General features: G+C 40.4%; 1 protein-coding gene across 7 annotated transcripts in view; it reads left to right on the top strand.

The window, feature by feature from the left end:
• The window catches only part of THSD7B (thrombospondin type 1 domain containing 7B), a 985,451-nt gene that overhangs the window by 526,530 nt on the left and 444,510 nt on the right, over window positions 1–14,411 (top strand). For all 7 annotated transcript variants that reach the window (XM_051849593.3, XM_089329248.1, XM_070071551.2 and 4 more), the window contains one exon: window positions 12,404–12,595. In XM_051849593.3, coding sequence (XP_051705553.3) covers window positions 12,404–12,595 — 192 coding nt within the window. The remainder of the gene's footprint in view (window positions 1–12,403; window positions 12,596–14,411) is intronic.

Raw genomic sequence — 14,411 nt, 5'->3', positions numbered from 1 at the left:
CAGGTAAATAAATTATCTAGAGAGAGAGTAGAAGACAAGCGTTAACAATAAGGCATCGTGGTGAAGAGCGGGCTCTAGGACTAGGTTCCCCAGGTCCAAGTAAAGCTCTGCTCTGCTCTTATGTTTGCTTGTGCAGACGTTGCTTTACTCATCCAGGACTCAGTGTCCTTACATACAAAGTGATTATAGTAAGAGTCTCATAGGATCATTGTGAAATTTAATTTAATTGACTCACTGGGAGCGGTAATTAACATCTATTAAATACTATGTATGTATTTGCTGTCATTAGTGTTCTGAGGGTAAATTGAGTTTCTTATGTTACAAATACTACCAGATTGTGCCAGGTACATATACGATCACCACATCCTGTGCTGAAGAAGTTGGTGCAGCTGCTCCATTGAACAGCATCTGTAACAAAGAGCTTACCTGCCCGGCAGATGCAATTGCAGCTAGCTCCTGGCCTTAGTCAAATCTGTTCTCTTAGAAATATCGTTTTCCTTTTTTCAGCTGTTGTCATTTCTTTTTTTAAAAGATTTATTTATTTATTTGAAAGTCAGAATTACACAGAGGAGAGGCTGAGAGAGAGAGAGAGAGAGAGAGGTCTTCCATCTGCTGGTTCACTCCCTAGTTGGCTGCAATGGCTGGAGATGCACCCATCTGAAGCCAGGAGCCAGGTGCTTCTTCTGGGTGTCCCACAAGGATGCAGGGGTCCAAGGACCTGGGCCATGTTCTACTGCTTTCCCAGGCAATAGCAGAGAGCTGGATAGGAAGTGGAGCAGCCAGGTCTCGAACTGGTGCCCATATGGGATGCCAGCAGTTCAGGCCAGGGTGTTAACCCACTGCGCCACAGCCCTGGCCCCTCAGCTGTTATTATTTCTTACAGGAAGTATTTTCTGTTTAGAGTTTCTCTTGGGCTTTCTTCCCCTGCTCATTCTAGATTTTGTCCTTATGTTCTCTTTCTTTTCTTAGAGATTAGTGTTTGCTTGTGTTTCACTTTGTGAGCAAACATATATCAGAATTATATTTTTGCCTGTATTCATGTCATTATCTCCTCATCTATTGTACTATTTTGCTGATTTTTCCTACTTTACTCTTCTTATTTGTCTTTGAATTCTGTCTGTTCCTTCTGTCTCTTCACTCTTCACTCTGCTTCATCTGCTTAAATTTTTATTTTTGAAAATCATTGCTAGATGTCCTAAATAGCACTCTGGCCTCAGAATCAGCCCATAAGGGCATTCAGATCTGGCTGAAGAGCCCATGAGAATATTTTAGGCAAGGAAAGCAAAGACAATCTGGCAAAAAAAAGACCTAAATGAAAGATCTCTGCGAGTGAGATCCCAGTAGAAAGAACAGGCCAAAAGAAGGAGGTACCTTTCTCTAAAGGGAGGAGAGAACTTCCACTTTGACAATGACCTTGTCTAAATAAGATCAGAGTTGAACCTTGAACATTTTTTCATGTGCCTGTTGGCCATTTGGATTTCCTCTTTTGAAAAATGTCTGTTGAGGTCCTTGGCCCATCTCATAAGTGGGTTGTTTGTTTTGTTTTTGTGGGAAAATGTTCAAGGTCACTAGCAATCAGGGAAATGCAAATCAAAACCACAATGAGGTTTCACCTCACCCCGGTTAGAATGGCTCACATACAGAAATCTACCAACAACAGATGCTGGCGAGGATGTGGGGAAAAAGGGACACTAACCCACTGTTGGTGGGAATGCAAACTGGTCAAGCCACTATGGAAGTCAGTCTGGAGATTCCTCAGAAACCTGAAGATAACCCTACCGTTCGACCCAGCCATCCCACTCCTTGGAATTTACCCAGAGGAATTTAAATTGGCAAACAAAAAAGCGGTCTGCACCCTAATGTTTATTGCAGCACAATTCACAATAGCCAAGACCTGGAACCAACATAAATGCCCATCAACAGTAGACTGGATAAAGAAATTATGGGATATGTACTCTTTAGAATGCTATACCGCAGTAAGAAACAACGAAATCCAGTCATTTGCAACAAAATGGAGGAATCTGGAACACATCATGCTGAGTGAAATATGCCAGTCCCAAAGGGACAAATACCATATGTTCTCCCTGATCGGTGACAACTGACTGAACACCAAAAAGAAAACCTGTTGAAGTGAAATGGACATTATGAGAAACGGTGACTTGATCAGCATAGCCCTGACTGTTAATGAACAACTTAATACATTATCCCTCTTAGTAGTTTTTTTTATCTGTTCTACTTAATATGACTGGTTTAGTTCTGTAATTGATGCACAGTTATTCTTAAGTGTTGAAAATTAACTGAAATGTGATCCCTGTTAAACATAAGAGTGGGAATAAGAGAGGAAAGAGATGTACAATTTGGGACATGCTCAAGCTGACTTGCCCCAAATTGTAGAGTTAGAAACATACCAGGGGACTCCAATTTAATCCCATCAAGGTGGCATGTACCAATGCCATCTCACTATTCCAAGTGATCAATTTCAGTTCACAATTGATCATAATGAAAGGACTAAGAGTCAAAGGGAGCACATAAACAAGTCTAGTACCTGCTAATACTAACCGATAGAATAAATAAAGGGGAGAGTGATCCAACATGGGAAGCGAGATACTCAGCAGACTCATAGAATGGCAGATGTCCTAAACAGCACTCTGGCCTCAGAATCAGCCCTAAAGGCACTCGGATCTGGCTGAAAAGCCCATGAGAGCATTTCAGGCATGGAAAGCTAAGACACTCTGGCAAAAAAAAAAAAAAAAAAAAAAAAAAACCCTAAGTGAATATCTCTGTGAGTGAGATCCCAGTGGAAAGAACAGGTCTTCAAGGAAGGAGGTACCTTTCTCTGAAGGGAGGAGAGAACCTCCACTTTGACTATGACCTTGTCTAAACAAGATAAGAGTCGGAGAACTCAAGGGGCTTCCATAGCCTTGGAAACTCATGACTGGTGCATAGGGAGACTACTGATGCCATAAACAGGAGTGTCAATTGGTAAAGTCAACAACAGGAGTCACTGTGCACTTACTCCTCATGTAGGATCTCTGTCCTTAGTGTGCTGTACATTGAGACTTAATGGTATAATGAGTAGTCAAACAGTATTTTTCACTTTATGTTTCTATGGGGTGCAAGCTGTTGAAATCTTTACTTAATGTATACTAAACTGATCTGTAAAAAAAAAAAAAAAGAAGAAGAAGAAGAAATTATCAATTCCCAACTTGACTCTCACTGGGATTAAACATGACAATAGGTCTGATCTGATTTCATCATCATTTAAAAAATCATCTATTATTTTTCACTGTATGTTTCTGTGTGGGAGCAAACTGTTGAAATCTTTACTTAAAGTATGCTAAACTGATCTTCTGTATATAAAGAGAATCGAAAATGAATCTTGATGTGAATGGAAGGGGAGAGGGAGTGGGAAAGGAGAGGGTTCGGGTGGGAGCGACGTTATGGGGGGAAGCCATTGTAATCCATAAGCCGTACTTTGGAAATTTATATTCATTAAATAAAAGTTAAAAAAATAAAAAAAAAAAGATCAGAGTTGGTGAACTCAAGAGGCTTCCATAGCCTTGGAAGCTCATGACAAGAGCCTAGGGTGATTACAGATGCCATAAACAAGAGTGTCAATTGTTAAGTCAACAATAGGAGTCACTGTGCACTTACTCCCCATGTAGGATCTCTGTCCTTACTGTGTTGTACAATGTGAATAAATACTATAACTAGTACTGAAGCAGTGTTTTACACTTTGTGTTTCTGTGTGAGTGCGAACTATTGAAATCTTTACTTAATACATACTAAATTGATCTTCTGTATATAAAGATAATTGAAAATGAATCTTGATGTGAATGGAATGAGAGAGGGAGCGGGAGATGGGAGGGTTGCAGGTGGGAGGGAAGTTATAGCGGGGAAAAAGCCATTGTAATCCAAAAGCTGTACTTTAGAAATTTATATTTATTAAATAAAAGTTAAAAAAAATCATTGCTAGATTCCACCCGATTTCTTTGTGCAGTTTCCAGACAATTGTGGTGCCCAGTCCTTTGAGCTTACTTCCGGTAATGCTGAACTTACGGATAAGGTATTAATAATTGTGTGAAATCCCTTCTTCATGGCTTGGAATTCAAAGAATGTAAATAGAAAGACATATATAAGATGCAAACTGGAAAGCAATACAACCTGCTGGATGAAAATACAGTTTATAACATCTTACAAACCCATTTTCTAATCTCAGCTCAGATAATTCGTGTCTCTGTAAGTAAAAATATTGAACAAATTTTTAAAACTCTCTAATGTCTCTGGCAAAGGAATAGTGCCAAATTAATGATATTCACATGAATATTCAATAAAAATACATTTAATATGGTTGGCTAGAGTCTGGTTCACTCTATAAGTTTCCCAAATGATTGCATGGTATTGTTATTTTATTGCAGTTTTGATGTTGTTGTTAATATTATAATACTTAACATCAAATTTATTTGCTTTTCTATATGTATAAATTTTATAAGCTTTATATTGTAAAATTAGCAAGTAGAAATATTAATTATGTTGCTGGCTTTATTAAGATGTTGCAAATAGCTTCTGTTTTGTCCTAAGCTTTAGTTTTGTTTTATTAGTCTGAAATATAAACATTTCCTTAGCTTGTTAGGACCTCAGTCCACAAGTGGCCAGGGGCAACTTTCTTTTGAGCAGATAATATTTAGATTTAAAAAATGGGATTAAACACATGTGAATCCACTAAATTTGCTGTGTACTGTCTGTTGATATCTTATTCAGCTGTTGGCAAGCATTTAATCAAAAGGTATTGACATTCTTTTCTGAGGTTTAAATAGGACATAAAATTTTATGACATGTATAGTATTTTTGATGACTGTTATATTATTTTCTATAGATAGTATAATAGCATACCAGAGCAACTATCAATAAAGTTCCCAGTGTGAATTATTTTTGGAAGAGTAAAGCAGTTTGAAGTTTGTGTAATTAAAAATTGTTGGTCCACATTTCTAATCATACTGTAGATTTAGGGGTATGTGGATTTCTGGTTTTTTTTTTTATTTTTTTATGTCCATATCTGTACTTTTTCTTTATGTTTTCCCTTTTGGACACTAGTGTTATAGAGTCAGAATCCAACACATATCCACTATGTTGGTTGTGCATTGTTAATACAATGGTTGGTGGTTTATAATATCAAATTCTAGTTCCTTAAATTTCACTAAACAAAGACTATAACAAAACACAATACGTAGTTTGATATAAAAAGCATAAAACCCAAACTCTGATAATCCTATCAGGGTTATATTTGTGTGGTTTCTTAGCCAGTAGTCATAGAGAGTTGGCTGTGATCTATTTATAGCTTAGGTAGCATATACATTGGAACCAAAAAGAAACACTGTTTAAGAATCATATGTAGGTGGGCGCCAGAGCTCACTAGGCTAATCCTCTGCCTGTGGCGCCGGCACCCTGGGTTCTAGTCCCGGTTGGGGCACCAGATTCTGTCCCGGTTGCTCCTCTTCCAGTCCAGCTCTCTGCTGTGGCCCGGGAAGACAGTGGAAGATGGCCCAAGTGCTTGGGCCCTGCACTCGCATGGGAGACTAGGAAGAAGCACCTGGCTCCTGGCTTCGGATCGGCACAGCACTGGCCAAGGCAGCCATTTGGGGAATGAACCAACGGAAGGAAGACCTTTCTCTTTGTCTCTCTCTCTCTCACTGTCTAACTCTGCCTGTCAAAAAAAAAAAAAAAGAATCATATGTATATTCATACATTCAAGGATCTCTTGTTTGAATGTTTTTTAACTTTGGTCACTAATGTGCAAGCATTTGAACATTAATGTGCATTGTTTACAGGGCCTAGTAATCTGGCTAATGTACCACAGTCCCCAGATTCACATGCAAACAAAATCAAGTGATGAATATGACTCGAGAATTCTATGTTAGTATAAACCCCAAAGCATTGAAAACAGCTACTTTAATAAGTACATACACCTATGTGATCATAGCAGCACTGTTCACAATATTGAAAACCTGGAAACATACCACATGTCCATCAGCAGGCGAATCAACAAGCAAATTTTGGGAATATACATATATAATGGAATGTTATCTAATAAAATGGGATGAAGTACTGAAACATGCAAAAATGTGGATGAGTTTCCAAAACATTATGCTGCTGAAAAAAAACAGACACAAAAACTCAGAGTATGTGCTTCAGGTTATATGAAATATTCAGAATGGATAGATCCATAGATGTAGACTGTAAATGAGTGGTTTCCATGTATTGATGGGAAGAGATAAAAGGATACAGGCTTCATGTTGGAGTCATAAAAATATTTTGTAACTGGATGGAAGTGGTTGTTCACACCATGTTGAGTGTACTAAATGCTGTTTAACTGTTGAGATGGGTTAATGTTTTGTGAATTGTATCAGTAAGAACTTTTTAACAAAACACTAAGCAATGAGGTCAACGCAGCACCATATCCCGTATTCCATGAGTCACAACTACTTTAAATAAGTCTACTCCATGGGGAAAGAACATGGTTTGTCATTATTGATCCCAGGGAGGCTGGTGAGGTCTGAGAGTAATTTCATACAGTCTTCTTGAGAGATGAATTCAATTTCCCTCTTAAATATATTCTGTTTTATGATGACATTAGATTATCAGAGCTTGTGAAAATCGCTTTTAATGGCTAAGCCTCTGTCCTGTGTGCTGCTTTATTTTCCAGGCTTGCTGGAGATTTCAGTTGGTTTCATTGATCTTTTCCAGAAAATGAAACAGGAAAGCATAAATGTTCCTCCTTTGAGATAGGTTTTCCCTTACAATGGGAAGATAATTATACCAATGTAAAGGGGCAGATCAGGTTGTTCACAGGCAAGTGATTATTTTTGTCCCTTAAATGCTTTTAGCTAATCATTTCAATATAGTAATCTGAATAAGTATAAATATCCTATATATTTTTGCACACAAATATGAATGGTAAAGCAAGAACTTTCCATTACTATGAAATAAATACCTAGAACTTTTCAGATGAAGAAGATCCTTGTTTTTTTGTGATAGGTAGGCATCTTTGAAAACAATATTTTTTTTTTTTTTGACAGGCAGAGTGGACAGTGAGAGAGAGACAGAGAGAAAGGTCTTCCTTTGCCGTTGGTTCACCCTCCAATGGCCACCGCGGCCGGCGCGCTGCGGCCAGCACACCGCACTGATCTGATGGCAGGAGCCAGGTACTTCTCCTGGTCTCCCATGGGGTGCAGGGCCCAAGGACTTGGGCCATCCTCCGCTGCACTCCCTGGCCACAGCAGAGAGCTGGCCAGGAAGAGGGGCAACCGGGACAGAATCCGGCACCCCGACCAGGACTAGAACCCGGTGTGCCAGTGCCGCAAGGCAGAGGATTAGCCTAGTGAGCTGTGGCACCAGCTTGAAAACAATATATTTTAAGTTTTTTATATGTTGAGAGCTCACCATATGTTACATGCTTTGACACACATGTTGCATAAATGATACCTAATCCTAAGACTACCCCTGAAAGGTAAGTGTTATTTCATAATTAAAAATGAGATAACTGGGCCGGCACTGCGGCTCACTAGGCTAATCCTCCACCTGCAGCGCCGGCACCCCGGGTTCTAGTCCTGGTTGGGGCGCTGGATTCTTTCCCGGTAGCTCCTCTTCCAGTCCAGCTCTCTACTGTGGCCCAGGAGTGCAGTGGAGGATGGCCCAGGTCCTTGGGCCCTGCACCCGCATGGGAGACCAGGAGGAAGCACCAGTCTCCTGGCTTCGGATCAGCACAGCGCACTGGCCGCAACACACCGGCTGTAGCGGCCACTTGGGGGAGTGAACCAACGGCAAAGGAAGACCTTTCTCTCTGTCTCTCTCTCACTGTCTAACTCTGCCTGTTAAAAAAAAAAAAATGAGATAACTGAGGCTCAAAGAAGTTACCTGATATCCTCTAGAGGGTGAGTGTTGATGGCTAGGATTAAAACACTTCACCATGTGTGATTACAACATGCCATGTCCGGATCCCATTGTGTGGCCTCTCTTTGGCAGGAATACTTATATAGGGGCCGGCTCTGTGGTATAGAAGGTTAAGCTTCCTCCTGGAATGCCAGCATCTCGTCATCCCATAAGGGCGCCTGTTCAAGTCCTGGCTGCTGTACTTCCACTCATCTCCCAGCTAATGCAGCTCAGAAGGCAGAGGAGGATGGCCTGAGTGCTTGGGCGTCTGCCACCCACATGGGGGTCCTAGAGGTAACTCCTGACTCCTAACTGCAGCCTAGCCCAGCCCTGGCCATGCAGCCATTTGGGGAGCGAGCCAGTGTATGGAAAATCTCTCTGCCTCTCTTCTCTCTTTGTACCTCTGCTTTTGAAATAAATAAATAAATCTTATTAAAAAGAATACTTATATAATAGCTTATGCAAGAATTGCAGAGATTGCTTATGGCTTAGTTTAACTTCCTTAAACAAATTCCGATCTGTTTGCTCACAAGTCTGTATTAGCCTGTATAGACAAGCTATCAAAAACGTTGATGGGAGTATCGGCATTTAACTGCAGTGAGGAAGTACGTATCTCAGTTAATAGGAAGCTTAGGTTTTAAAAAGGATTCAAGCACCTGAACTGAATACTGAGGGCACTGCATGTTTGATGGCTGGTGAAGATATTAAATTGGGTCAGGGGAGGCCAGAGCAACTAGAAATTAAGGAAGGGAGAAATATATGGAAAAAATATCTGTGTCTTGTCTAGATCACTCAGAAGTTGATGTCAAATAACTCTTTGTTTAAAAAGATTTATTTGAAAGTCAGAGTTACACAGAGAGAGGAAAGGCTGAGAGAGAGAGAGAGAGAGAGAGAGAGAGAGAGAATAAGAGAAAGAGGTCTTCCATTCACTGGTTCACTCCCCAGTTGGCCGCAATGTCCAGAGCTGCGTCAATCCGAAGCCTGGAGCCAGGAGTTTGTTCCAGGTCTCCCACATGGGTACAGGGGCCCAAGGACTTGGGCCATCTTCTATTACTTTCCCAGGCCGTAGCAGGGAGCTGGATTGGAAGTGGAGCAGCCAGGACTTGTACTGGCGCCCATATGGGATGCCAGCAATGCAAGTGGCGGCCTTACCCACTATGCCACAGCGCAGACCCCTCAAGTAACTCTTACAACCTTCGATTGTTCTTCTTTTGATGCAGCTTCATTATTAACTGTCTGCTAAATACCTTGTGTTTGCCTCCTCTACACTTTTGTTGACACTTTTATTGTCTGAAGTACTCTTGCTCACTGCCACCAACGTTCAGTTTTCCTCTTTGCTGGTGTTGAAGGTTGTGCTGTTTCTCCAGAGATCCTCCTCTTCCCTGAACTGCTGCAGTAGTTTCTGATTGAATCGCCCTTTGGCAACTTGACATTTACTTCTAAACTTGGTTCTATTTCCATGCATGTCTCATCTCTGTTATGAATCCTGAACTCCAGGGAGGTAAACAATGGTAACCTCACCTATTTGACCTCACCGTATAGCTTGGATGTACAAGCAGTACATGCTCATCTAATGGTCCTTAATGCCTTTATCATTCTCTAGGAAAAGGTTTACTTAAAGTATATTTATAGAAATAGCCATTGCTGAAGGCGAGGTGCTCCTCACAAATGATGGAATGAATGATTGCTAAAGGCTGGGAAGGGTGGGGAGGGACAATAGTGGGGTGCTGAATGAAGGCATCAAACACAGACTGAAGAATTGGGATCTGTGATTCCACAGTATAGCAGGACAATCGTCATTCATGATAATGTATTAAATACTGTGCGAAAAAAAGAAGCCAGGAACTGGTAGATTCCCAACATAAAAGAAATATAAAGTAATGGACTTGCTTATTACCTTGATTGAGGAGTTTGCATTGTAAATATGTGTTGAAATATTGCATAGCACCCTACAAAATTTAATTTAATTAATTTAATTTAATTTTTAAGGGCAGGTATTGTGGTACAGAGAGTTAAGACACTACATGGAATGCCTGATTGCCACTTCAGAGAGTCTGGCATCAAGTCCCACTTCTGCCTCTGATCCAGTTTCCTGCTAATTCATACCCAGGAGACAGCAGACAATGGCCCTCTTACCCACTGGGGAGACCTAGGAGTTCCTGTCTCTTTTTATCCCAATAGTTTTCAACTCTCCCCTGATTTTATTTTTCATTACTACTTTTATGGGTATCTCTTACTCCTCAAAATGTTCTTTGTAAGACATTGCTTTAAAGTATTTTGTGTAGACATAATGCTAATAATATTCATAAATATGGAAATTCAATTTTGATTAGATGTAGTTTGATCATTACCAGGGCGGGGGCTGCCTGTGTTTAGACTTGAAAAAGGGCCAACCCTTGGCTCTGGTGAGGTGTCCGTGTGTTTATGTGTTTGCACGTGTGTGCATGCATATGCCTGTATTTCTTTGTGTGCACAGTGAGTGTGGGCACGAACTAAAAATAGATTGGGACTGAAAAGAGAATGATTGGAAGTAGTCTTTCAGCTTGATTATCTGCTAGAATCTCTATTACTTCTCATAATATGCTTGAAAAGTTTTATTTGTACCTCAAGGGCAATGAGCCTGGCCTCATTTACAAATATGAATGTGGTTATTAGCACTACACTATCATCTCCTTCAGGCAGCCTTGCTCACTGTCGGCTACTTTTACTTACTTTCTCACAAAAAGAATCCCCATCTCCCTGGAATTAGACACCCTGTGGTCAGTGGTAAAAGCAGAAGTTCTGGACTCAGTTTGCATTGATTGCCAGCTTAGGCCTGTGTGGCCAGGAGCGACTTTTTCTCTGCAGGTGTCGGATTCCTTATCTGTGAGATGACAGGAATGACAGCTGCCACAGGTTAAGCTGAGTAATATGTGCAAAACACAGTTCCTGGCACAAAGCAGATACTCCGTGAACACCAGTCCCTTCTGCAGTTATTTTTCGTGTCAGATCATGGCAGGAGAATTCCGAAGCCATAAAGTCACTCAGACAAAACAGCCTCTCTCTTATAGCTGCCATTGCACGTTTTATGTTGTTATTTCAAACAATAAATGGTGTCTCTATTCTCTGTGTCCTCTGCTTTTATGAGAAGACTGTGAGAGGAAGAATAGCAAGAATTGAATTATTACTTATGAAGAGAAATATTTAAATTATAGTAGTGAGTAAGTAATCTGGAAGAGGTTTTTGGAAATCATTTGTTCCTTTGAGATACAGAAAACAAAGCATAGAAATGCTGCTGTTAGTAGCTGTTAATTATAAAACACTATCACCGATTATCTTATAACATCAGAAACAATGTGTATTATGATATATCAGAGGGACGTAAATAGCATTAATAGAAAGACATTGCATCAATAGTGAAATTGGGAATCCTTGATGATGTGTGTCGTTGTACTATGGTTTTTAACCACTTTTGCTTTTTAAAAATATTTATTGATTTATTTGAAGTTCAGAGTGATACAGAGAGAAAGAAAAAGAGAGAGAGAGAGAGAGAGATGAGGGGGATGTATCTTCCATCCACTTGTTCACTCTCATATGGGTACACTGCCTGGGCTTGGGCCAGGTAGAACCCAGGAGCCTGGAACTTTATCCATGTTTCCTACAAGTACTCAGGCCATTGTCGGCTGCTTTTGCAGGCACTTTAGCAGGGAGCTGGTTGGGGACCAGAGCAGCTGGGACTAGGATTGGCCCTCTGATATGGGATGCTGGTATTGCAACTGGTAGCTTAACCTGCTGCACCACATTGCAGGCTCCTGTAGCATATTTTTTAGTATAGTTATTTTTGGCTTATCAGTTCAGTATGTCATTCAGAGGGAGAAGAGTAAATGTATGAGGACAAACTTCAAATTGACTTTTAACTTCTGGGTTAGTGCATTACATAATTTTAGCCACAGGTTAATTTCCATTTTGATTTTGAATTACTTACCATTAGGCACAAAGAGGACCAACAACACTTTAAATATTTGGAAGTGAAAGCACCCATAAGAAATTAGAATGATAAATTTTTTCTTTATCAGATTGACTAGACTGCTCAACATAGATTTTCGTTTTTCAGGCCTGACCTTCATTTTGAAGAAAAGTATGTACTTATTCAACATGGTTGTCAATAACATGTCAATCATAGTTATCTCCAGCCATCCATGGCTAAATTATTCCTAGAAGAAGCCAGAGCTGTTCCTATGAAGGATGACAAATGGGCATTTTCCTATGGTATCTGCCTTTCTAAATGCCAAATTATCTTTAGGCATTTTTTTCTTGACATATTATGAATTACTGGGGAAAAACATCACTTCTGTAACTTATTGCTTTAGATATGAGGTGAAGTATTTTGACTGAAGTCAACTGAAATGATAGAGGATGCAATGAACTACAGTGTTCCTTGGGCTGGCCTGGAGTAGGCATTACTCAGCATCTGTCTTGATCTGGTTGATTGCAGGAGAAGATGTTCCAGGGAGTCTCTGCCCTGTACCCCCTCCTCCTGAGCGAATGACTTGCAACATTCCCTGCCGAATGGACTGTGTGGTGAGTGAGTGGACAGTGTGGTCATCCTGTTCCCAGTCTTGCTCAAATAAAAACTCAGATGGGAAACAGATGAGGTCAAGAACCATCCTGGCATTGGCTGGAGAGGGTAAGTAACAGAAGGGGTTTCATCTCTCTTTTTTATTTCCTTAATATAAATTTTTTATTTTACATCATAGTCAAAGGCTTAATGCTCCATTACATAAAGAGGTAAACAAGTAAAAAGACCATGATTCAGCAGGAATATAGACAAGGGCTATAACCAGTAATCAAAGGGAGAGATGTCAATTTCACTCATATAAAGTAAATTTTAAAATAATCAGATTTGACTGAAAGTATAGTATTATATCATTCTTAACAATTTGTTTAACAAAAATATAAAATAAAGTTTGACAAAACTGTATTTGTAGTAACATTGTTACACAGAGGCATTCCTTTTTATTTTCTAGTAACTCCATTATTATGTTTCCCAATAGGTCTTGAGAAGTTTGTATCGTAGAAATAGTAGTATGCATGTGATATCTTGAGGTTAGAAGCTACATATCCATGCATACATTTTCCCTCTTTTTTTTTTTTTTTTTTTTTTTTTTTTGACAGGCAGAGTGGACAGTGAGAGAGAGAGACAGAGAGAAAGGTCTTCCTTTTGCCGTTGCTTCACCCTCCAATGGCCGCCACGGCTGGTGCACTGCAGCCGGCACACCACGCTGATCCGAAGGCAGGAGCCAGGTGCTTCTCCTGGTCTCCCATGGGGTGCAGGGCCCAAGCACTTGGGCCATCCTCCACTGCACTCCCGGGCCACAGCAGAGAGCTGGCCTGGAAGAGGGGCAACTGGGAAAGAATCTGGCGCCCTGACTGGGACTAGAACCCCGTGTGCCAGCGCTGCTAGGTGGAGGATTAGCCCAATGAGCCATGGCACTGGCCTGCATTTTCCCTCTTTAATTCTGTAGTTCCTCAGTTATGGGTTCATATATGCATGAAATGATTTAGCCTATGATTTAGAATGGACCATGTCCATCAGTTGGATTTAATTTTGTATTCTACTTCGTGTACAAGTAAACAAAGTTTGGTTGACATACGTCCAGTTTCAAAAGATGGTGTGATTGGGAATATAATTGGATGCTTCTGATAAGATGAGATCCAAATTAGATACCAGGAGACATGGCGTCTCCACTGGGACCACCATTGGTGAGCTACCTAAGCCATATGCCCTGGTTTTCTTTCTGTCATGCTAACATGCTGGGGGCAGAGAGAGAACATGAAAGCTGTGAAAATGACTGAGAAAGCTAAAAAGTGCCATGGGAATGTGAACAGTGACATCAGAACAAATTAGAGGAGCAGTTGTTCCTACCATTTGTAACGATGGTCTTTATTCTCAGACACAGGCATCAGTGCTGTCATGCCCTCCTCTGGCTTTACGTTTTACCAACGCTGTTTGAACAGTGGCTTAGAGCAGTCACTGGCTGTGAGGAACTCCTTCTAAAACAAGATTCTGTTTTGTGCTCCTGAGAAATGGGGCCAGGTTCAAGATAAATGAAGATTTTCATATTCTTAAAGCGCATGTGCTGCCCTCTCTTATCTATTACATTTTTGGGAGGAAAAAAAATGACAGTAGTTCTTAATGTGAAAAAGAAAACAAGAATAATAAAACCAAAGACACAAATCTTAGGCATTTAGCCCACTGAATAAAACATTACAGTGTGGCAGAGTAGGAAAGGATCAATACTTCAGATGCATACCACTTATTACATGGATATAAAAATGTGAACGAGAAGACAGTAATGAAATTTGATTGTCTGACTTTCCCGAGAGTGTAAGGATGCACATCTCTCTGGTCTCCCTGCCAGTGGATAGTACATTGTCAAATGTGATTTCAGAATTTAAGGATGTGCTCTCTTCTGCCAAACTTTCACAGATATTTCTAGGTT

This window comes from Oryctolagus cuniculus, chromosome 3 (genome assembly GCF_051225735.1).
Source record: "Oryctolagus cuniculus isolate XC-2025 breed Fujian yellow rabbit chromosome 3, ASM5122573v1, whole genome shotgun sequence".
Lineage (NCBI taxonomy): Eukaryota > Metazoa > Chordata > Mammalia > Lagomorpha > Leporidae > Oryctolagus > Oryctolagus cuniculus.
The sequence above is the reverse complement of the archived record's forward strand: the minus strand, read 5'-3'. Positions and strand labels throughout refer to the sequence as shown.